The following is a 22,209-nucleotide window of genomic DNA, read 5'->3' as shown; positions in this document are numbered from 1 at the left end:
AGTTGCATGGTGAGGCCCTAACCCTTAACGTGACTGTGTTGGAAGATAGGGCCTATAAGATTTAATGAGGTCATCAGGTAGGGCCCTAATCCAATAGGACTGATGTCCTAATCAGAAGAGGAAGAGACACCAGAGATCTCTCTTTCTTTCCACATACACACAGAGAAAACGCTATAGCGATAAGGCGTCTGTTTACAAGATGGAAAGAGAGGCCTCGTCAGAAACCAACTCTGCTGGCACCTTGATCTTGGACTTCCAGCCTCCACAACTATGAGAAAAAGATTTCTGTTGTTTAAGCCACTTAGTCTATGTCATTTTGTTATGGGTTCCCAACCTAATACATAGACCATTTCTGGGATTTCAAACATATATAAATATATATCTTCAATGAAAGGAAGACTTCAACTCAAACTGACAAGAATAGGTAGGGAGTGGACACAATGACATTAGGAAAATGGCTTTTTAAAAAGTTTTATTTCAAGAACTTTGTTTTGTACTGGTATTTCAAAAAAAGGTGGATCAAAGTACAAAAACAAAGTCAGTTGAATAACAGCATAGGTTTAGAAATCACAGCAGCAGAAGCGATGTACAGACAGCACAGACCAACGATCCAATGAATGCAATTCTGTTTAGGTTCTTTGCTTATTTTGTGTTTTTTCCCTCCTGTACAAAATACATCAAAGCATGCCATGAGATCAGAAAAGGAAAAGAGTTTAACAAATGGTTACAAGAAATAGACTGTACAAGAGGAGTAATGGTTCTTCCACCCCCACCCCCGCCCCCCTCTTCCTCTCTTCTTGCTCTGCTTTAGGTTAAGTTATTCTGAAGACAGTTCACCTCCAAATCAGCCTGGTCACCTTTGCCACCCTCGAGTTTGGGCGACATGGAGTTCTGGATGTTAAAAGACTCCTCCTCTTTCAGGCAGGACTTGAGAACTTCTTGGATTTTGTGAGGAGCACTAGGGTCGTCCTGGAAGAGGAAGAAAGGTGAGGGAGGGACAGGAAGGGGACACTGGGGGAGAGGGATCAAATAACAAGCTCAGGCTTTTCCCTCTGGCTGAAAGACTCGGAACTGAAAAAAGGAAGAAAGCTCCAGGACCTGAATGAACCAAAGTGACTCATTAGCAGCTACTTTTCTGAAAAGTCATCCTCAGAGACACGGGCCAGATATAGATGAAAGCTTGACAGGTGACCGGACCACAAATATCTTTAATGGAAGCCAGTCCAAGGTTTTCCCTTTGACAGAGACTGGGGAGAAACAGTCCCTTTTAATACTTGGCCTGGTCTCTCTAAAGTCTCAGCCGTCGGGACTTGGATGGGCCAGCCTGGTCCCTCTTCCCAGGACCCTCCACCCTGTTGAGTTCTGCTCTCACTAAAAGGTCTTGGTCAGGGAAGCTGCGTGTCAGTGCAGACAGTGGGGAGCACCCAGGACTGTGGTCAGCCTCAGAGCTGCCCCTGCCAGAGCTAGGGCCCCTCTCCCCACGGCAGATATACGTCCTCTGAATGGAGCCCAGAGACACGTGAGCCTCTTACTCTCAGAAGCTTATCTACCATAGATGCTAACTTGCAAGGTGTCCCCTCAATCTGAGCCCAGGTGGGGTGAGTCTGGTGCCTCCATGGGCTGCCATTCTGTGCAAAAGATGCAATTCGTGCTGCTGGTTCACCACCCGTGTCTGATGTGTACCGTGCCCTCCTGCCTACATGTATGTTGCCTGCAGCCCTCTGACAAGCTCCGGAGCCTGAGATGCATTTGCCTGTTAAGGTTTTCAGGAAACCTGCACCAGTATACAGTTCTCCAATCCCGCATTCTGAGGAGAACACTTCCAGAAATTCCTGCCTTCCCACAATTTTCCATTAGGACCACCTGAGGGGATCATACCCAGTGAGACTCAGGGGCCTCCATTCTTCCTCAGGTGCCCCAAATGGCTACTGCCAGTGCTTGGAACTCTGCGGATCAGAGAGGTTGTGTAACCACCCAGGCAGGTTCATGGGTGGCAAGAAGACCAGAGACTGTCCCCATGTGACCAGCTAGCCCAGACCCTTCTTGCTTTAACCCCTTCCAAAGTTGAAGGTAATCGTCATGCGGAAGGACCGGGCGTTCTCCATGAAACTGCTGAGCTCCTGTCCACGCTGCCAGCTACTGAATTTGATCCATAACAGCACGAGGTCAGGGGACTGACTGGTTGGAAAAGTGAGGAAAGGCTCCAGGCTTATACAGGACACTCCAGTGTCAAAAGTGCTGTGTCCATAGAAATCACTGTCACCTGCCCCTGCTCCCAGCCTCACAGCCCTCTTCCAGAAGAGCAGCTCGAACAGAGAGATTTAATACCGTGTTTCCCCGAAAATAAGCCCCAGTTAAGCTCGTCAGCCAGATGGACGCATTTAGTATGTTCTGACGATGTTCCAGAAGATGACATGACTGTGTTTGAATAAATGTAGATTGTTGTACATGAAAAAATAAGACATCCCCTGAAAATACGCAAAATTAATATCAGACCTGGTCTTATTTTGGGGGAAATATGGTATGAGACCCGATCTTATTTTCGGGGAAACACGGTAGTTTCAAAGACCTCAGGAGTGATTTACACACAAGAAGGCAACGCATATTCCCCATTTCTACTGAGACAAGAACAAGAGAAAATGAACGTCAGCCAGACTCGAGGCAGATTTCAGGCAAGGCAGCTGTGCACGGTACCCAAAGGCACCTTATATTTTCTATTACTACTTGGAGGGATTAAGAAAAACTTTAAAATGACACAAATCTATATGTGCTGAGATGGAAAGATCTCCATGACATATTGAGTATATGTCTGTACACACACATATGCACACACACGCACACTAACAGGTTTTATGGAAAGGGAAGTGGGATGACATGGGACTGCACTGCACTTTTTATTTCATGCACCCCTGTGTTGTTTGGGGGAAGATGATGGGCGCAGAGGCTTGAGAGTTGGGCCATTAATGATCCTGGATCACAGCGAAACCTGGACCAAGACCGGACGGCCTATAATCACCTTTCCTCTTCCAAGGATGAAAGTTACTTCATGTTCTTCAAGATAACCTCCCTGTATCCCCCCTCACACACTCTTTAGGGGCACATGGGGTACAGGGACATCCTCATAATGTGAAGGAAAGTAGATTTAGTGAGTCCTTACAGGCCTGGGCATCAGAGTTGCGATGCCATGAATGTTGGGGTCCAGATTAAACCTGGCCACTTGAGGGCTCAGGGGATTTGGGCAGATGAGAAAACTGTCTCTGGGCCATTGGGTGGGTGACGTATGTTCTAAAAATAAGGGACACAAGTATCCAAAAAATGCTGTGAGACAAACTAAGTACTGCCAACAAAGAGAATAGGTGAGGGACTGTCTAACCCAGGGGTGTCCGAACTGCGGTCTGCGGGGCAACTGCGGCCTGCAATCCATTTTTTATTGGCCCACAGCAAATTCCAAAAATATATGTAGTTTACTTAAATAAACCAGGTGAGGCAATACGTACTTCACCTCGAGTGAGTGGCCCCGTTGTTTGTGTATTTTACCGCATATGGCCCTTGGTAAAAAACGTTGAAAAAAAGTTTGGACACCCCTGGTCTAAACCAAGACGGAGTTCTCCTAATGTAAGTGCTTCCTGGGAAACATGAGCCTGTTAAGCGTAGGGTTGTGAATCCTTCCGCAGAAGGTCCATCTGTCTTTGGTTTGGCGGAAGACCCTCATCACCAGTGAGCTAGACCTCCACCTGGCATACTGTGCGCCCCCACTCTCGGCACCCCACCCCAGCCACGTGGGTGGCCTTCAGCACAGGAGTAGTGTGGGTTCAGGCCTGGACCCCTACTCTTCCAGACACAAGCTTCTATCAGGAGGGGACGCACAGTGAGTGCTTCACCCAAGACATGGAAAAAACAATCTGGAAGTTAGAAAGACTTAAATGGGGTAGATGGGGCGGGGGAGGGAAGTACTAAGGGACGCCAGGGAGGAGCTCTAGTAAGTGAAATCCTGGAAGGTCTGTCAAATCTTAGGAGAACACGTCCAGCCACGACATCCTGCAGATAGCACAGCTGTGAGAATCTGCAGGGAGGCTCAGTGCTTGGGCAGTCTGCCCGAGGACTTCAGGTGACTTCATTCATGCTGTGCCTGGACAGTGTCCAGCTCCTACACACTGGCCATTCCTCCTGGGACACCCGCAAACCCCCACAGCAGGTGTTTCCCTTTCCTTCTGATGGTCTTTCGGAGGCTGGCTGCTCAGCTACACAAAGGACCCCCACACACTCAGCCCCTGGCTCACCAGCTACAGGGTGGCACAGCCGTCCGGTGGGGCCTGTTGAGCAGCAGGGGGAAGGGCAGACACCAGCAACTGACCCTTCCTCCACCACAGACCCAATCTGAAATCTTCTTAGAGTGTAGCTTTCAGAGATGATTGGAAGTGAGTAGGAAAATGGCCCACTCCATCTACCTTACTTGTGTAAAAGAAGTTAAGATCAACACAATTCTCCAAAATTTTAGGAGATGCCAATATCCAAAAGGAAATTTGAGGGGTGAAGGGAAAGGGATGGGGAGAGACTAGATGAGCCTGCTTGACTTGGATGCTGCTTGTTTCACAGCTCACCTGGAGGTTATCTCACTTTCAGCCTGCTGTCGCCTCACTGGTAAGCCTGACGCAATGAACAGGGTTTCACTTCATGCTAAAGTGGCGACTGTCTTAACTGCGAGTGCCCACTGATCTTGAATATGCCCACGTCTGACTTTTGGGCTAGGTGGAGAATTAGAGATGAAGGTAGAAAATCCGCTAGTACATCCCTGTCGGGCATCAAACTCATCCCCTCACCAGCTCAGAGCTTTGGCAGAGAGGACAGGATGGCCCCTGGGGCACAAGCTGAGGGAAGGATGCCAGGTGGAAACGACCTTCAAGACCCAAGAGGAGCCAGAGACTGCCAGAGCCTCCTCCTGCCAGCGGGGTGCCGAGTGCTGCCCAGACACCGGCCCTTCTCAGGCACAGTGCACCGTGGCCAAACACCCCCGCTCTGTCCTCTGCTTGCCATATTCTGACTCAAGGTCAGTGGTAGCTTTCACGGATGAACGCCCTGCTTTCCACAAAGTTGGGTCAGCCAAGAAGAACTGGAAGCCTTTGTATTGGCCTGTGCAACCAAGGCCTCCAAGAGGACCTGCTTCCTTCCCCTTCCCTTGTGAGGAAGAAAGGCGTCCGTCCTGGGGGGCCAGACATGCACGAGTCAGAAACTTTCCTGAGGGCCCCTGTACTCCGTGGACAATGAAGACCCTGACTGCAGGAGCTGCCATTCAGGGCACATCAGCTGCCCCACACATACGAGATGGCAGATCAGACTGTGGAACCGACACCCTGCTGTCGGCCATCGTCCACTAGTATTCCATAAACGCCGACCAAACGCATATTTCTACAGGGCCTGAGTGGGCAGGGATGGAGTGTGCCCACATGAGCAAGATGCTTCCTGCCCTCAAGGTGTCCGCATCCTTGTGGGTTGATGAATGTGGCTGTCAATCTTAAAGTTCACAGGACAGCTCGTTTCCTTGGTTATTCTGTCCATCTTGAACTTATTAATATCTTGGTGCACACGAAGTAAAAATAATATCTGTTCTTTCTCTACCGTTTCTATCAAAGACTTTTAAAAATTATCCTAAATTAACCTCTTTCATTTCTTATTTCAATTAACCCCTTTTGCTCCTCCCTCGACTAAGCCGTTTTTTCTTTTCCGGGGTTTGGTGACCAAAGCCTCACTTACTAGTCTCTCCCTCCCGTCTGGGGCTACTCCTTCCCCCAATAAGGAGACTGACGTACATCTGTGCTGCACGGGCCACATGCTGAGGGCTCTACAGCTGCGCATCGCTAGTGGCTGCCGTAGGGGGCAGTGCAGAGGTCTACAGGACACTTCCCGTCTCGGGAAGTTCTGCTGGACAGGCTGGCCTACGAGCTCTGATACTCTATGGTCCACTATTTCAAAGAACTTCATCAAAATTCCCTCTTACACTTCATTGTTTCCATCCGAAGTCTTGGTGTAGCGCCCTCACGTGGATAACGATGCATTTACCTCGAGGTATGGAGCCTGCATGGTACGGGATGGTGCGGCTTGGATGTGACATGATTTGGGGCTTGGGTGGTTTCTGCTTTATTTCTGAAATTCCTCTGTGCAGTACCCAGTATTTTACTGGTTAGTCTGGTCCAGACAACACACTAGGCTGGGGTCTTAAGAAAATGATCTGGTGGGACCTTTTATTGGGATTCAAGTGATACTTATGAGCCCATTTCCTAAGAACAGAATTTCTTAGGTTCCTCCAGTGTTTGTTGCTCACCTCCGCCATAACAAGTGTATATAAGCCTGCTGGTTTCTGGGGTCCTCAGACAGTGTCAAAAACACTTTTTTCTGGCCACCCCAGAGGTTTTTCCACTTATCCTAAAGAGCAACCACCTTTTGCTTCAATGACCATCAGGAAATTCCATAGCAATGAAAGCAGAGCCTTTCTCCTTGATACAGAAAATAGAAAGACAAAAATCAGACTTTAAAAAGTCTAGACGAAGCTAAAAATCACGAGTCGTCCTAAAAGAGATCTCCGTACCACCTCCAAGGCTGCTTGTCAAGGACGTGACACCCCATCAGGCCCTCCGTCCCACGTTCCCCGCCCTGACTGGTTGCCCTAAGCAGCTCTCCAGAGCTCTGGAGTGGCTCCATACTCTGAAACAGACCACAGGCGTGGGCAGGGGCTTCAGCATGCAGAGGGGGAGATGTGAAGAAGACGAGTTACCTGACAGACAACGTTATCATAGTGAGCCAAGTCACGGGCATGGGGGGAGAAGGTACGGGGAGTGTCGCAAAGTTTCCTTACATTTGGGTGAGAGCCCTCGGCAATGGTGGAGAGGGAGAAGTTATCGTTGTGGAGCTCAGATGGGGTCCGGAATTTGCTGGGTAGGACAGAAGAGAGAAGGGAAAATGTCAGTGAAATGACCATGGCAAACTGACAAAGCTTTAAGGGTCAAATACTGTATTTCATCAAATGCCGCGGACGGTAATAAGACGTGCCATGATTTGCTGTGCCACTAAGAAAAAGCTTCTACCATTTAAACCATGATCCCATACTTTCTTATCACTTGGAGCTTTTAATATATGCTTGAAGTAGCCCACTTAGACGTTAGATGAAGAACTGACAACGATATGAACAGCCATGACCACGTTCGTGCACGCCAGGCAGTCACAACTACATCATGAATGCCATCTGGCCAACAGTGATGGCAAGATGCCAGCGACTGTAAGACACAATCCAATTCCAGAGATGTTAATATGTGAAAAAAATTGTTTGCTTTTGAATGAATCAACTGCTGCAGGATCTGGAGTGCACTGGGCGCAGACAGCATTATCAGAGCAGTAACCAGGCCTGGGAAAGAACGTGGCACGCAGAGGGAGACCGGGAGGCAGCGCCTGAGCACAGGGGCGATGGGAGCCACACTGTGCAAAGCACACAGCCAGCTAACGGAGGAAGGGCTAGCACGAGGCCCCGTCCCTGGCCCCAGCTCCTGCTTCTCCATTCCCCTGGCAGTTAGTTGCTCCCTTTTCTCCCCCATCCTCATCAGTGGCTGCCCGGACGAGGGGTCCTACCTCCTCTTCCCCTGCACCACCATACACCCCCTTGGTGCTTGTGATCACATGCACAGATACAGCCCCGCCTCAATGCACAGGCACAGTGGAGGGGCCCCTCCAGCCCCACAATGTTAGCTGAAAGGCTGCAGAGCTGCAGGCATCTGTGCACTACATGAGTTTACCCAGAGAAGGAGCAACAGATGGTGTTTTGTCCTTTTTCCAGGACCCAGGGAAAGGCCTTCAGTCTCATTCTCTGGAGTGAGTCTCAGGTCAGGGGGAGGGGATCAATGGGGCAACAGGTTGAAAGGGAGGTGGGCACAGTTCCGCATAAATTGTGTCTTGGGCCCCAAGGAAGCTGACTCCACTCTCCTCCTTTTGTGACTTGTGACACTTCTGAAGGCTCTTTACTTTGCTTAGTGATTAGAGTGATTCTCTCACAGTGTGTAAGGTCATATTCGAGTGTTCAAGGCGTGGCTGAAAGGGTAAAACACGTTGATTTTCACACAGCAGTCAGCCCTCTGCTAAGAGAAGAGCTGAAATGAGAATCTATCCCCACGTGGCCCTTACAATCCACAACAGAGGACGTTAGACCTGGGACCCTTCCCCCCCAAATTCTATTTGGGAGAGGGAAAGAGGATTTCCTTAAGTTCCTTGCACTCCTGTCTGGACCCAGGGTTGACAAGCTTCAAAAAGCAAGGCACTGCAGTGCCACACCTTCCTCACCGACAAGGGGCTGCTACTGAGTGACACCTGACTGCAGGGACCTGGACTTACTTCACGCTGACTTGGGAGTGAAATCCTCACACTGGCCACCAGCTGTCAATGACCTGACCTGAGAGGCAGGGGGAGTCAGGCGGGGGTGGGAGTGTTGGGGCCAAGCACAGGAACCTACATGGGGACCAGAGCTGGGAGTGGCTACACGCCGCACCCTCCGTCCCTGGGTGGGAATGTAGGCAATGGTGCTGGGGGGCTGCAGTGAGCGCCAGGGGCTTGGCCTCTGTGGTAATTCCAGCACATTCTGTGTAGGAATGGATACGCTCGGGTCACTCCTCCCTGGATGGGATGGCGGGGGGCAGCCACAGGGGATGGGGTTGGCTGGCAGGCGCACTCACTTGGTTCGACGCAGCTTGGTGTTCTCCGTCTTGAGCAGATAGAGCTTCTTGGCGAAGAACACCGTCATCATGAAGAGCAGGAGCAGGACGAGGGCGGCCGAGCCCACGGCCACGCACATCACCTGGAAGTCGGTGATGATGGACTCACAGCGCGTCCCCTTGTGCCAGATGTAGTCCTGCGTGTTGCACCTGCAGTGGGGACAGGGTGAGACCTTGGCGACGGGCAGGCAGGCAGCCCTGGCCATAGCACAGGCCTGTCCCCGACCCCAGGACTCAGCTCACTGGCTGTTCCTATGATTGGCTAGAGGAACTGTGATGCCACCACGCTGTGCAGACTTACAGCTGATATGCTGTTTGAGGTCCATGTCATAAAGACAACCGGGGCGCTGAGAAACTGAGCGAACTGCTCATTTACATGACTGACATGACCAGGGAGGGAAGGGAACCCTGGTTTCCCACCTCACAGCTTCAATGAGAACAATCACAGGGTTCTCTCAGCCACCGCCCCCCTCCTCCCCCCACAGGCTCTGGATGAAAGAAAGATGAAAAACAAGATGAATAGGAGCTATGGTACAAAGTAGTGGGAGCCGCCCTACCATGAAAACCTATCTTGTTGCTTGGCAGTCCCGTCTAGTGCGTGTGGCTAACCAGACACTGAAAAATAGGGAAGTGACAGAGAAGGACAAACACGAAGATGGATGGATACTCTCCTCCTATCTCTGCAGCCCCCAAAGTTCTGCCCGTGAAGCTTCCTGTCCTATTACCATGAGAAGTGTCATGAAAGCACAGTGAGAACCAACCCTCTGGGTGGGTTTCAGTCCTTTTGTCGAGTGACTTTCTCCTGCCCTTGGGGACATTCCCAGGCTCCAGCTCTTCCAATGACATTGCTGTTTCCATGGGAACCAGGCTGCTTCAGAAAGGAAAGATGTGGAAGGATACAGAGGCAGGCAAAGGAGGGAGGACATGAACCTCAGGGTGAATAATAGACAAGAGAAAGAAGAATTGGCTATTCCACACCCAGAACAGGGTGGGGAGACATGGCTAACAGGGAATTCTTTCTTTTTCAACTGACCCTCTGCCGTCATGGGGAAGCTGTATGAGGACGGTGGGGAGAGCCGATCCCTCTAACCCACTGTTCCAGGGAAGTTCCGTCATAGCTCTGATCATTCCTCTGCAGTGGGTCAGGGTGACAGAGACAAAGGCACGCTGCAGTCTGCAACTAAGGGCTCAGCAGTCTCCTGTGAGTGGAATGCAAAAACAGTTTCCGAGCCACAGGCAGCCTGGGAGTACTCAGCCGGAGGAGGACTCTTTGGTAGGGAGGCCCAAGTGCCATCCTGGGATGGACGCTGAGCAAGGGGAACTGGGATGGGCTTGTGGAAAAGCCCTTCTGAGGCATGGTGGATGCATGGTGGCACAGCCACGCAGCTCAGTGAGAAGGACACGCTTACTCTTCCACTTGGGAATCCCCTGAGAGTTTCAGTAGGTTCAGGGAACTTTTCCAGGTCCCCAGCGGCAGCAAAGGCTCCAAATTTCATACTCTGATGGGGAGCTTACTTTGAAGGTGAACACTCAGACCTCCAATAGGATGAAAGATGATGATTTGGCACAGAGATTCCGTAGCTCCCAGGCTAAATTCATCACTACAGTTCCCCCCAAACTAAAGTTTGACAAGCAAAATCACAGGCTTCCCCCATATTTCTGGTAACCCTTAACCAACCAGCAAGGTCTTGTTGTCATAATTTCTTGTCCACAGTTGCTCCTTTTGCCAATGGTTGGACAACTCCAATCAGAACGGTGTGGACACATCCTATATGAGTGACCCTAACATCATGATCATTTATAGGAAACGGCTTCATAGGAAGAAACTGGAACTCAAGCTTTAATGCCAAAGGCACAATGCTTTCTATGTTATTCTTCTCTCAGAACATCAAGACCTACAGAATTTGAATTCTTGATATACCTCCAAAATGACCAAGAAAAAGAAACATTAGGAATGACACTTGAAAGACACCCAGAATACAGAAATGCTCCTCCTAGGACCAATGGAAACAAGTCCCAGAGGAATCCGAGGGTACTACTCCACTTCTAGGGCCTATAAAGGATGGAGACAAGCAAAACACCCAGGTCACCCCTGACTTGTGATTCTTTCAAAATAGGCCAGTGGGCTCTCTAGCAGGTTAACTACCTCGCCATGAGAACAGGTCTATCGGGTAGTTACTGATGAGGCATGGGATGGTGGCTGCAGACAATGTCTCTTAGGGACATTGAACTTTGTGTCTTTGAAACATCCTGGACTGGGTATTCCAAGGAAGACAAAAGTGAAGGTAGACGTGAAGAAGCCAATATCCAAAGTTGAGACACCTCACCACATCTGCTATGCTAAGAAAGACTCCCCACTCCACTTGACCTATTTGAGCGGTTGCCCTCTGGGTCAGCTCCCAATGAGGAGGTGCTCACTCTGAGACCCCCAGTCATGCCCCACAGGGAGACGGGCCCTCCTCCTGCGACACACACACGGCTCAGAGGGAGGGCGCTCAGCAGCAATCTTTTCTCCAGAGTAGGTTTATGGGTCTACTCCTTTTGCTAGTAGACAGAACTCCCCAACAAAACCCCCTAAAGCCAGCACAGACCTCTTTCCAAAACCCTTAGAGAAGCCCCTTCATTTTGCCTTTATAGTTTAGTGGGTAAACGACACAACACTTAGATGAATACAAAACCTTATTTCTGAAGAACCTCTCCTAGTGATGAGATCACGGGCAGAACATTTAAAAAGTAATTCTGTAGAAGATGCCCAAGTGAACATCTCTTGACCTGGGAATCCTGGGAACCCACAACCTCTTGGAAGTTGTGCCTGTCACATTCCCCTTTGCTGAGTCTGCCTCATATACACTCGTCAGGAGTTCTTTTACAAGTCATTGTGCACCCGCGTGCCACACCCTTACCTGCAGAAGGCCCCTATGTTCTCCACCAGGTAGCACTGGCCGCCATTGTGACAGTAACTTGGGAAGAGGTCGCACACTGACCGGCAGGAGCTATTATGCCGCACAAACCCGCTGCGGCACTCAGTGCCATTCACGCTTGGGGCCAGGTCCCTGCCTGGCTCTCCAGGGCCCGGCCGGACGGCAATGCTGCTGCCGGGGACCATGCCCAGAGTATGCTGTGGAGGGACAGCATGCCACCGACTGGTGGGCTGGCCTGTGCCAGCCCCCAGCCCAGGCTTCTCACTGGGCTCTAGAAAGTCATTGTCATCTTCTAGGTCCCCACCTCCCATTGCATCCTTGTCATCCTCCTCTTCTTCCTCCTCTTCCTCCAAGTCATCATAGAAGGATGTGGTGGGGTAGAAATCAGATTCGTCAAAGGGGGTGAAGTCATCATATAAGTCAAGCAAGCTCCAAGAAGGGGTCTCCCCCCCATTATCTGGGTGGTGCTCTGAGGTTCCTGGCGACTCCGGGAAGCTCTCCAGGTCCGCGCCACGGCCCTCACCATCCAATCCTTCGAAGTACTCGATGTCAATTATATCTGATGCTGGTTGGGGCTCCAGTGTGCCCTGAATGGGGTACGTGGGCTCTGGCCCATGAGGGTCAGGTGTGCTGCCTCCCAGGTTCAGCCAAACCTCCATGGGGTTCTCCTTGGGGAGTTCTGGGCCTGAGCTCAGCTTGTGGCCAGGGGTTGGGGAGGGTGCTCCGATGGCCTCTGTAGCCTCAGGGATGGTGGGAGGCATGGATGACTGTCCCAGGGCCTCGTCTGAAGCCGGGAGCGTGGCTGGAAGGGCCTGGGTGTCTCCACTGCCCGCCTCTGCAGTCGCTCCGCCCAGGCCTGGGCTGTCAGCATCCAGCCAGACGGAGCCTGTCACCGCTGCTGACGCCTCCAGCACATCCTCTGGCCCGACCCCAGCGCCCACCGCGGCCTGCTCGCCTTCAGGCACGGTCCATGAGGTTGCATCTTCCCCAGCTGCTGGTGGGCTGGCATTCTCCCGCGTGATGTTGGCATGCGGCTCCCACGCCTGGGCGCTCTTCACGCGCTCGTTTGCCTCGACGGCGCTGCCCGCCTCACGTGCTGCGGGCGGGAGGGAGAGGGGCGGGGCGTCAGGGCTACACGTGTGGATGGCCTCTGGCCTCGCCTCCCTTCGACATGGCTGGCTCTCCTACATCCAAGCCATCTCTAAGCTGCAGCTTCAAGGTTTCCCGAGGCCACGCCCACCGCTAAGCCCCGCCCCCAAGGCAGGAATACACCCGCCACAACGTTTCCCCCCTCAGGCCACGCCCCTCAAGCGTGAGGCCCCGCCCTCGACATGTCCCTCAGTCTAACCTGGCGGCCCCCAACGCGGACCTCCGAATAAGTCTTAATTAACCTCAGTGCTCCATTCTACCTCCAGGCCCCGCCCTGAACTCGCACCCTTAGGGCCCCGCCCTGCACTCACATCCTCATGCCCCCCATCACCTCCAAGTACCACGCCTTAGTCTCACCCTCAAGGCCCACCCACCCCTCCCCCTCCCCAGCGGGCACATCTGTCCTCACACCCTGGGCCGCTCCCCACCATTCGGCCTCCCGCAAGACCCCCACCTCCTCGCGCGCCCCTTCCCCCGCTCCAGCCGCAGGCAAGGCGCTGCCCCGCCCCCTTGCCACAGCTCTCGGACTCCGCCTGCACCCGAAGCTAGCAGGACCCTTGGCTCAGTGCGGGACGCGGGGGCCGCTGGGGTCCCGGTCGTAGTCGGTACCTACCCGGCGCGGCACCGGAGACGAGGACCAGCGTGGCCCCCAGAAGCAACAGCAGCGGCGGCGGCCCCCGGCCCCGGCCCCGGGCCCCAGCTCGACCCATGGCACGGCGCCCTGACCGCTGTCCACGGTCTGCCCGGCTGGCTGCACCTTCGGCTCGCCGGCCGCCGCGCCTCCTGCCTGTGCTGAGGCCGTCTCAGCCCACGATGGGCAGCACTAGAAGCCGCATGCCGCCGCCGCCGTCCGCCGCTGTCCCCGGCGCGCCGCGCCTCCGCGCCTCCCCGCCTCCCGCGCCGCGGCTGCCGCGCTCAGCGCCGCCCCCACCCCGCCCGCCGCGCCCGCCCCGCCGCACGTAGCTCTGACGCCGGCCCTGCTCGGTCCGCCAGCGGGAGGGACAGACAGACCCCCGGCTCGGGACACGAAGACAAACAGATGTGGAGTGGTGCGGCGGCAAGGCGCACAGCGTTAGCCGACAGGTGCACTGGCGGAAGACCTGCGGGGCGGGGTCGCGGTGCCGCCCTCCTTGTGGAGGGCTGGCACGACCCCCCACCCGCGAGGAAACCACCCGCCACGCGGCGAGCACGGAGGCAGGGGCCGAGACACCCGCAGGCTCGGGGCGGGGCTCCGAAGGGCGGCAGGAGCGGAAGCCCTAGCCCGCGCTGTGGCAATGAGCCGAACCCAGAATGCGTGGAGCCTCTAGGGTTCCAGCGCCAGTCCTGTGTTCGGGAAGGGAAAGAAGAGTCTTGGGGAGGTCTCCGGTCCCGACAAGAGTAGGGCGGGCGCTGGCAGCGCCAGGCAAGGGCGCGAAGCCGAGGGCCCAGGCTCTAATCGGATCGAACCTAATCCGTTGCAGGCAAAGCCCAGACCTCGCGCAGCCAGGCCCGCCGGAATGCATCCCGGCGGCAGGGGATGAGACCTTCCTGGGGCTGCGGCTACCTCCCCTTCCTTCTCGCCTCCTCAGGGAAGCCTGGGGAGCGGCTTTAATCCCGATCCCTTCTTCCCTCCCAGGATACATCTCTCCATGTATCCCGAGGCACCAAAGCTCAAGTTCCTGAGTAGACTCAAGCGGTCTAGATCGCAAACTTGGGACACGTAGACACCAGGCCACGAGTTAGTCTGCGGGGGACCCCGTCCAAAACTCACTCTCCGACCTAGGACCACTCAACTCCGGAGGCCTGCTTGGTGCAGAGTTGCGGCCTACTCACCTAGTTTACCCACCAGATCGACCGTCAACCTCCGGATGTGCTGAGCCAGATGATGCCATTCGGGGTCACAGCCCGAGATGTGGCAACTCTTGACACTCCCATTTCTGTCCCTAGGGAACCACTTACGTAGGTGACCAAGATGGACATCCAATCTCCTAATATCTCTAGTAGGCATCTCGGGATGGGTTGCCTTAGTTCAAGCCTCAGTTTCGCTGGAACTACCGCTGCAGTCTGTTTGCTCTGCCTGGTGTTTTTTCCCCTCCAGATCTGCCTGGCAAAGTCCTGAACCCAGAAAGCTCAGTTCCTAGCACCTTCCCCTCCCGGAAGCTTCTCAGCCTGACCCAAGCAGTTAAAGACACTTATGCCCTGATATCACTGGACCAGGCAGAGAATGAGGCTTCCTAAAGCCGGGAGAAGGCATAAACGGATGGCAACTTTATCTACTGTCAACCCAGCACCGAGGGTCTGGAGTTTCGTTGGACTATTTCGTTGTTTTACACTGCCTCCAGGGGCACTAAATACCAGTTTGAAATACTGCCTTCTCTGAGCAGAGGGCTAGGCAGGGCTCTGCCCTTGCCTGTTGGCCAGAGGCACTAATGCACCCTCCAACCCCAACACTGCTTCCCGTGTCTGTAGCTTCTCTCTGTATCTCGACTCAGCTCGTGGTTGTCAGAATGGAGGATCTTGGTGGACATGCCTACGTACCCCCTCCTTGAGGCCAGTCTGTGTGGGAAGGAGGCCTCATGCATGGGTCCTTTGACATCTGGGGCATGACAACCACTCCCATGTTTTTCACAGGATAGATCTGGATGGGGGCCCTTCTCCCACCCCTTTCTTAAAACTCTACCCAACACCAGTTTTTCATTTTAATAATTTTGTTGAATATTTAAATATACTTTTAACTTTTGAATTAAGTAAAGTATATGTATAAAATATGAAAGGTTTTTTATATCTCCCGAACAGCCTCCCCTTCCCTGGAGACGAACTATTATGACTTTCATTTTGGGATTTTAAATCAGCTAATGCCATTTAGTTTCATTCTGATCCTCACTAGCAGGTCTCACCAGCAGTTTGTGAACTGAGCACAGCACACCTGGTTGAGCGACAACCCCACAAGTTCATCCAGGCAGTGCAGTGTGATAGGAACAGCAGGATTTGGCATCAGATCTGTGTGACCTTGGGACAGTCAGTAACCTGTCTCATATATGTCAAAGTGGTAACTATGGTGTCAAATGACACTCTGGGGACATGGGTTAGGGTAGGCTAAAGAGAAGCTGTAAGATGTAGGAACTAGAAAGTGAAAGGAAAGGAAATTGACCTCTAGGGCTTACCATGTCCCCACATTCAAGCCTTGTACATTTGGGCATCAGGGATGCTTTGTGAGGCAGTGGCGACTACATGCCTCTGAGGTTCCTTCTGGGTTTGGCAACCTGCCTCCAGTACCAAGTTAGGCACAAGGTCCATTACCAAGGCTACAGCCTGCCTCCCTGTGCATAGCCCCTGAACTCACCAGGGACTGCCATGTACAGCAGGAGCTGCTCCAGTTGCCATGGCTGGGGACATCCTTCAGTCTGCACAGGAAGCAGCATGGTTCCTGGCTTTAAGTTCTCAGCAGTAATCACTAACATCTGTTTTTCATTTCCCAGTGGTCTAATTTGTCATATTCTTCACAACCATACTACAAACATCTTACTGGTCATTTTACACATTTGCAAACTGACACTGAGATCATGCTCATGTGGTCAGGCCAACCTGAGCAAAGATCTTGATTTTACACCTTTTCACACGGAGGCTTTGCATTCTTAATTTCAGAAAAGAAATCAGGGTGTAGAGAGAAGTAGGGCCCCACTTGGCAGAATGGAAGCCCTGCGTTGCCCTCTAACCCCCTACTTCCACCTGGGAGTTTAAGAGTTAATGAACGCTATGAGCTCTTAACAGGTTACAACATAGTAACAAGTCCAGACCCATGTCCTAGATCATAGTCAGAAAGGGATATCTAGAATGGCCTGTGTGCTGGGTAGACACTGGGTCTGGGCTGCAGGGCAGGTGGCTGTGTGACTGTTCTGGTGATGGGGCTGCTGGGAATGGGCCTGCTTGTACCATTACCGGGAAGGAGGAGCCAAGGGTCAGGGGCCTGAGTGCTCTGTGCTGACCGCCAGCTCATTGCTGCAGGGAACTCTGGATTCTCAACCACATAAGTGCTCTCATTCTAGCAAAGGACATCACAACTTGGAGGTTGTCATCTCGTCCAGGCAGCAGGTCTACTACAAGATTGGCAAGGCCCGATTTTCATTATCCCAAAGTCAAGTAAGCTTGGAGAAAGCCACATAGCACAGGCAAACAGAGAGCCTCAGATGTGAAGCAACTAGACTTGTCCGCAAAAGAGTCCTGCTGCCACAGCAGGTGACCTAAGTGCTCCTCGGGCTGGTATTTGTGCATCCAGATGAAAGGGTGTTCTGATTATTCAGATGAAGGTTTTCCTGGAATGAAGGTCAACCCTCAGGTTCCCACACCTACCAGAACAGAAATCACGGGAGAATATCCTATTCGGACTATATACATTATCCCAGAAGTCTTGATCATACTGTGTTTTTCTTCACAAACACTTGGCACTAAAACCATCATATTAGTTATTAACTGTTTATGAAAGGGTCTGGTGTCCCTCACCCCACAAGAATGTTAAGTGGCCGGGATTGCAGGGACCTTGCCTACCTTATTCATAATTATGGCTTCGCTGCATGCAAGTGCCAATGCCCAGCACATAGTAGGCCCTCAAGTGTTTACTGGATTAATGGACTCAGAATGAACTGCCGTGAACTTGCTTAATCTACCACATAAGCTTCTTAACCAGTGGTTCTAAAGGGTGGTCCCTTGACCAACTGCCCTAGGATCCGCTAGGAACCTGTTAAAAATGCAAAATTTTACAACTCACCCCAGACCTACTGAACCGGAAGCTCTGAGGGTGGGGGCCAGCCGATCGCATGTTACAATCCCACAGGTGATCCTGGCGGCACTGAAGTTGGAACCCTGCTGCTCTTCATCGCATTTGGGGGAATGAGTCCACAGTGAGGATCTGAGGCACCTGTGGAAGACTCATTGATTGTGCAGGTCCTGTTATGCTCTAAAAACAATTCACACTCCAGTTTGTAAACCAGTCTCTGGTTTGGATCAAGCACTGACCTCCCTCATCACCCTAAGGAAGTATAGGAATCCCGTGAGACCCAACTGGCTCCTGCACTCTTACCAGAGGAAGAGTTGCAACAGTTCTGGAAGCAAAGCACAATCGGCCTTGCACACTTCTGTGAGGAGCCGCGTGTGCGCCTCCTGGCAGACACAGAATCTGCCTCTTTTGCTTCACTGGGCTCATAAGCATCTTGAAGACAATGGTTTCTTTCAGGTTCCTGAACAGGGTTTGCACCTGTGGGTGTGCAAAGTCCATCACCTGCCCTCATGGGCCGCCTCCAACATGGGGCTAAGCTGCATCCCGACGAACATTCTCTAGCTCACCAAGCAAAACTTGGCCTCTCCTGGAGTTGTCAGCATGTTGGCCACCCTTCCTGGAGAACTTCCACTTTCCTCACTTTGACCATGGAAATAAATAGTGGGTGAGGACATTCAACTGTATGTTCCTTAAGCGTCACAAAGGTGGTCAGTTAGGAAGCCCCAAGTCACTGAACTGCAACTGCTAACCAGGACCAGATGAGGCTAAAAACTTCGGCTCTTCATAGGACATATGAAGAAACTGGGACAGGAATGCAGAGAATGGGACTAGAATCCAGAAATGATGTTCCATTTATTCATCGAAAAAGAGGGAGGAGGTTAGGCCTTCTTGATCAATTTCCTCCAATCTCCCAAAACTCCCTCCCTTCATTTTCCAAAATAACACCACACTGAGAAATGTTTGTACAAAAACCAAATATTATTCCCCCCTCACAGAATCGAGCGGCTGTATTACAGGAACAAAACCAGATCAAAGACATGAAAAGAAAAAGTCACCACTTACACTGAAACATAACAGTGTTAAGAATTCAGATATTGTGTAGAATTATTACCAGCATAGTAAAAATATTTCCACCTGGATCTTTTAAATTTGAAAGTGATCACATTAAAGACCTGAGGTTACAAGGACCACAGTATGAACCAGAATTCCATTTTCCTTCTAAGACCTCAGTGGAAAAGGTAAGTATTTGGAATGAGTTTCCTTTGGGAAAGACTGGCAGGAAATAGGGAAAGCCCTGGCCATTGTCAAAAGGCACTGGGGTCTTTCTGGAGGCAAATGCATTAAAACTAAACTCCAGTAGGAACAAGCTCATTTCTACTCCAAGAATCTAGCACAGACACACAAAAGGAACAACGTCTCCTTGGTTCCAGTACTTTGATGGTGACCACGGCCACCTGGCTAGAGGCAACACCTGAGGGTTTGAAAGGCAAATCTTAATTGTGGTTTTCTTTTTTGCTTTCTGCTATTAAGGAAAAGAATTTCTAAGGTGTTTTTACAAACATCTATCTATGCCCTCTCACATGTAAAGCTTTATAAAATACATAGAAAAGATGTTCCACTTGGCATTCTAAATGAAACTGCCACTTGAGAATGTGAAGTAAAGAGGCCAGGTGCTTTGGAAATCGAACTCTACCCAAAACACCCTTCCCCCACCCATGGAAGGACAGAGGGGAGGAAAGGAAGACAAGAAGAGAAAACCAAGAACTCTCAAGTCACTCATCAGCAGGGGTAGAAATGGGCTCAAATTAAGGCATTTTTGTGGCTCTTCCTCTGGAATGGCATTCCATTCTCTCAGCCGGAGCACCCCAACCCTCAAAGCAAGACTCTGATTGCCAAGTGAGTTCCTTGACAGACCCAGCATCTCCTTGACAACCTCGAGACAGATGGAATGTGAGATCTCAGAAAGGGAAGGGAGAAGGTACAAGAGGCCGCTGATCCCACCCCACTTCTCCATTCCCATCCCAAACCTAAAGTACCGCTTCACTAAAGTCCATTCACCCTGGCTACTGCAAGAGGTAGTGTGGGGACTTGCACCCCCGGCCATCCTAACCAAGTCCCATGAGCTAAAATGTTCAGCACTATCTACTTTTTTTTCTTTTTAAAGTTTTTTTTTTTTTTTTTTTTCCTTTAAAGAGGGAGAAAAAAGAATGCATACAAGCAGTGAATAGTGGCCTAGATTCACTGGGTGGCCATTGCCCTAGACTCCTAAAACTTTCTGCTAGTCTCGGGAACTAAGGAATGCCTCCCCAAATCCCAGTCCTCAAAGCTCAAACTGCCCTCAGAAAAACAAAAACATCCACCCCCCAATCCAATGAACCATCTGCATAGAAAGCCAGAACCAGTGGGCCTGGGGATGGAGGGGGTGTCTGTTCTACTGCTTGCTCTCCCCACCTAAGTCCTAACGGGGTATGTTCTGCCAGGTAGGGTGGAGGCCCTCACAGTCCTCACTGGGGATAAAGATTACCGGTGTCCCTTTCCCTATCGCTTTTAGTTTTGGTGCATCTACGTGTAGCAAAAACCTCATGACGCTTCACAATCAGCACCATCCTTAGCTCAGATAAGCAGAAATAAGGTCACTTATAATGCCTTAAGGTTTGTCCCCTCTGGCTATCCCCTCTGCCCATCACTATTTTTTTGGTTCCTATTACCTTAGGATGCTCTCCCTTTAAAGCAATAATGACAAAAAAAAAAAAAAAAAAAAAAAAAAAGGCATTATCCATAGAAGCATAAGACAAAGCAAAAAAATAGCAGGAGAGCAAAAATGATAGAGACAGGACCTGCAGAGAAACTGCCAGTATACCCCACACCAGGACAGGGGACACGCAGATTATTTTTAGGAGGACCAGGGCACACTGTCACCACAGGCATCCCCGAGTGTTGGTTGAGGACCTAACACGAGGGGTGTCGGAGCATGGAGAGGGTGGGGAGACGGGATATGGGATGCGTGCTCGGGGCTGTGAGAAGAAAAATCCTGAAAGAAATCCAAGGAAGCGGAGGAACGTAAGTCTTGTCCTCGCCACTGCAGCTGGTGGCGCTGGGCGTGGACGTTCCATGTGTCTCCCAGGCTAGGGCGCGGCAGAGGCTGGTGGGCCTGGAGCAGGAGGTGGAGGGACTCCATCTGCGGGTGGCGGCGGCTGCTGCGGCGGGGGGGGATCTGCAAACACATCCAAGAGTGACTCGTCATTGCTGGAAACATGCGGGGCTTGGGAAGAGCCCGCTCAGAGAACAAGGACACGGGAAGAAATTTCCTCCAGGGCAGGCAGCCAGTGCGGCCCGAGGCATCGCTGCCGCTGCGGTCCACACGGGTCAGGTCCGCTCGAACCTCCAGGCCACTGCTCACGGTGCTCTCCGACCCAAGTGGTTGGGGTGGGGGGAGGTGTCTGAATCTGTCCCACCTCCTTCAAGGTCCACCCATTCCAAGAATCACTCCAGACCTTTTGAGAACTTAATTACATTTTGATTTTATTGTACTTTAATGGTTCTCTGTGCTAATTTTATTTCTTCAGTTAAATGATAAGCTCTTCCCTGGGCAAGTTCAGTGTCTTCTTTTCTTTCTCTCACAGTGCCTAGCCTACTTGGGCACAAAACAGATTATCAATAACTTCTTGCTGATTATCTGTCTCCGCCAAGGCCAGAGAACTTCACTCGAGGCAGCTGCTGACAAGTTGGACAGTCCTGGGAGGCCCCAAAGCGCCTGAACTGCAGTCCTTGGATTTTTGGCCAAAACTAGGTCAGGTCCTGAAGGGAACAATTAGTATGAGTGTCTGGGGCTCTTTCCTATTTCAACTTTAGCTGCTTTAGCGTACAAAGGAACCCTAGAGATCATTTAATCCAGGGTTTTTTAAACCTCTAGATTTTGTCAGAAATGAAAACATATGAAACAAATAACTGAAGTGCAGCCTTGCTTACTACTCAGTTCACTCGACCCTCCCCCCACGAGGTTTCCACCCAACTGCCAAGGCTCTTCAAAGCATTTAAAGCCCACTGATCTAATCCTTTGTGTCATCTTTCAGTGGAGAAAACTAGGGCCTGAAGAGGGGAAGCAACTCACCTGATGAGGCCTGCCTGCCTAGGACCCCAGAGCCAAGCCAGCAGCTCAGAATCCCTGAAACACTCATTTGTGGGAAGGAAGTGCAGGGGTGTGGAGGGGCCAAACCCTCCATATTCTCAACGTGCTCCACGCAGGGCCCTTTAGGGTCACGAATTATGGGTGATCAGCAGGATGTGACAGTGGTCAAGACCAAAGATACCATCTCGGCATAGGGATGGCAAACTGGTCAACTCCTGGATAGCTGGCACGTTTGTATGTTGCACTTTCTTGTCAAGGAGAAGAGGTACCTGCTATACCATAATATGTACCATTGACTCAAGGGACATCATGTTTCCTCTACTGTCATGATCCTATACACACAGTGAGACAGCCGCCTGCTTTTCTTCTGTGCACCTACTCTGTCCCAGCTCGTAGGGGGCTGAAGAGACATGAGACAGGCCTTTATCCACGCAGCTGCCTCCCTGCCTGGTGATGCCCCGCCCTCAGGGTACGACAGTGCACTCCAGACACGGTCTCATGTAACTT

At 51.6% G+C, this 22,209-nt stretch overlaps 2 protein-coding genes across 6 annotated transcripts in view; both read right to left on the bottom strand.

Moving 5' to 3' along the window:
* Window positions 1-455: 455 nt before the first annotated feature.
* Window positions 456-13,700, bottom strand: CSPG5 (chondroitin sulfate proteoglycan 5). 4 transcript variants are annotated; one of them, XM_088798191.1, is made up of 6 exons: window positions 13,434-13,700; window positions 11,654-12,767; window positions 8,712-8,900; window positions 6,770-6,926; window positions 838-969; window positions 456-663 (listed from the first exon to the last, which is right to left on the bottom strand). In XM_088798191.1, exons 1-6 carry the CDS (start codon window positions 13,528-13,530, stop codon window positions 643-645), a joined length of 1,710 nt encoding a protein of 569 aa, XP_088654317.1. In that variant the 5' UTR covers window positions 13,531-13,700; the 3' UTR covers window positions 456-642. The 4 variants fall into 4 exon arrangements, with proteins under 4 accessions (XP_088654317.1, XP_088654318.1, XP_074168549.1 ...); XM_088798192.1 differs by having other exon boundaries at window positions 6,851-6,926; XM_074312448.2 differs by lacking the exon at window positions 456-663 and having other exon boundaries at window positions 694-969.
* Window positions 13,701-19,722: 6,022 nt separating this feature from the next.
* SMARCC1 (SWI/SNF related BAF chromatin remodeling complex subunit C1) overlaps window positions 19,723-22,209 on the bottom strand; it is a 137,324-nt gene continuing 134,837 nt past the window's right edge. The window contains exon 28 of one of the 2 annotated variants that reach the window (XM_019723988.3): window positions 19,723-20,787. In XM_019723988.3, coding sequence (XP_019579547.2) covers window positions 20,699-20,787 — 89 coding nt within the window. In that variant the 3' untranslated portion in view covers window positions 19,723-20,698. Of the gene's footprint in view, window positions 20,788-21,230; window positions 21,372-22,209 lie in introns of those variants that run through there. The other variant, XM_019723987.3, reaches the window with a different exon arrangement.

The sequence above is a fragment of the Rhinolophus sinicus genome, chromosome 5, assembly GCF_057876585.1.
Source record: "Rhinolophus sinicus isolate RSI-liver-muscle chromosome 5, RSI-T2T, whole genome shotgun sequence".
Lineage (NCBI taxonomy): Eukaryota > Metazoa > Chordata > Mammalia > Chiroptera > Rhinolophidae > Rhinolophus > Rhinolophus sinicus.
Note: the sequence above shows the minus strand (reverse complement) of the source record. Positions and strands in the feature narration are given on the sequence as shown.

Bases quoted from the DNA above. Each gene is read 5' to 3' on its own strand.
- CSPG5 (XM_074312448.2), bottom strand. From the start codon at position 13,530: ATGGGTCGAGCTGGGGCCCGGGGCCGGGGCCGGGGGCCGCCGCCGCTG. The intron at 12,768-13,433 runs GTAGGTACCGAC...TCCCGCCCGCAG, and splicing joins CGTCTCCGGTGCCGCGCCGG to CACGTGAGGCGGGCAGCGCC. The intron at 8,901-11,653 runs GTAAGGGTGTGG...TCCCCACTGCAG, and splicing joins AACATAGGGGCCTTCTGCAG to GTGCAACACGCAGGACTACA.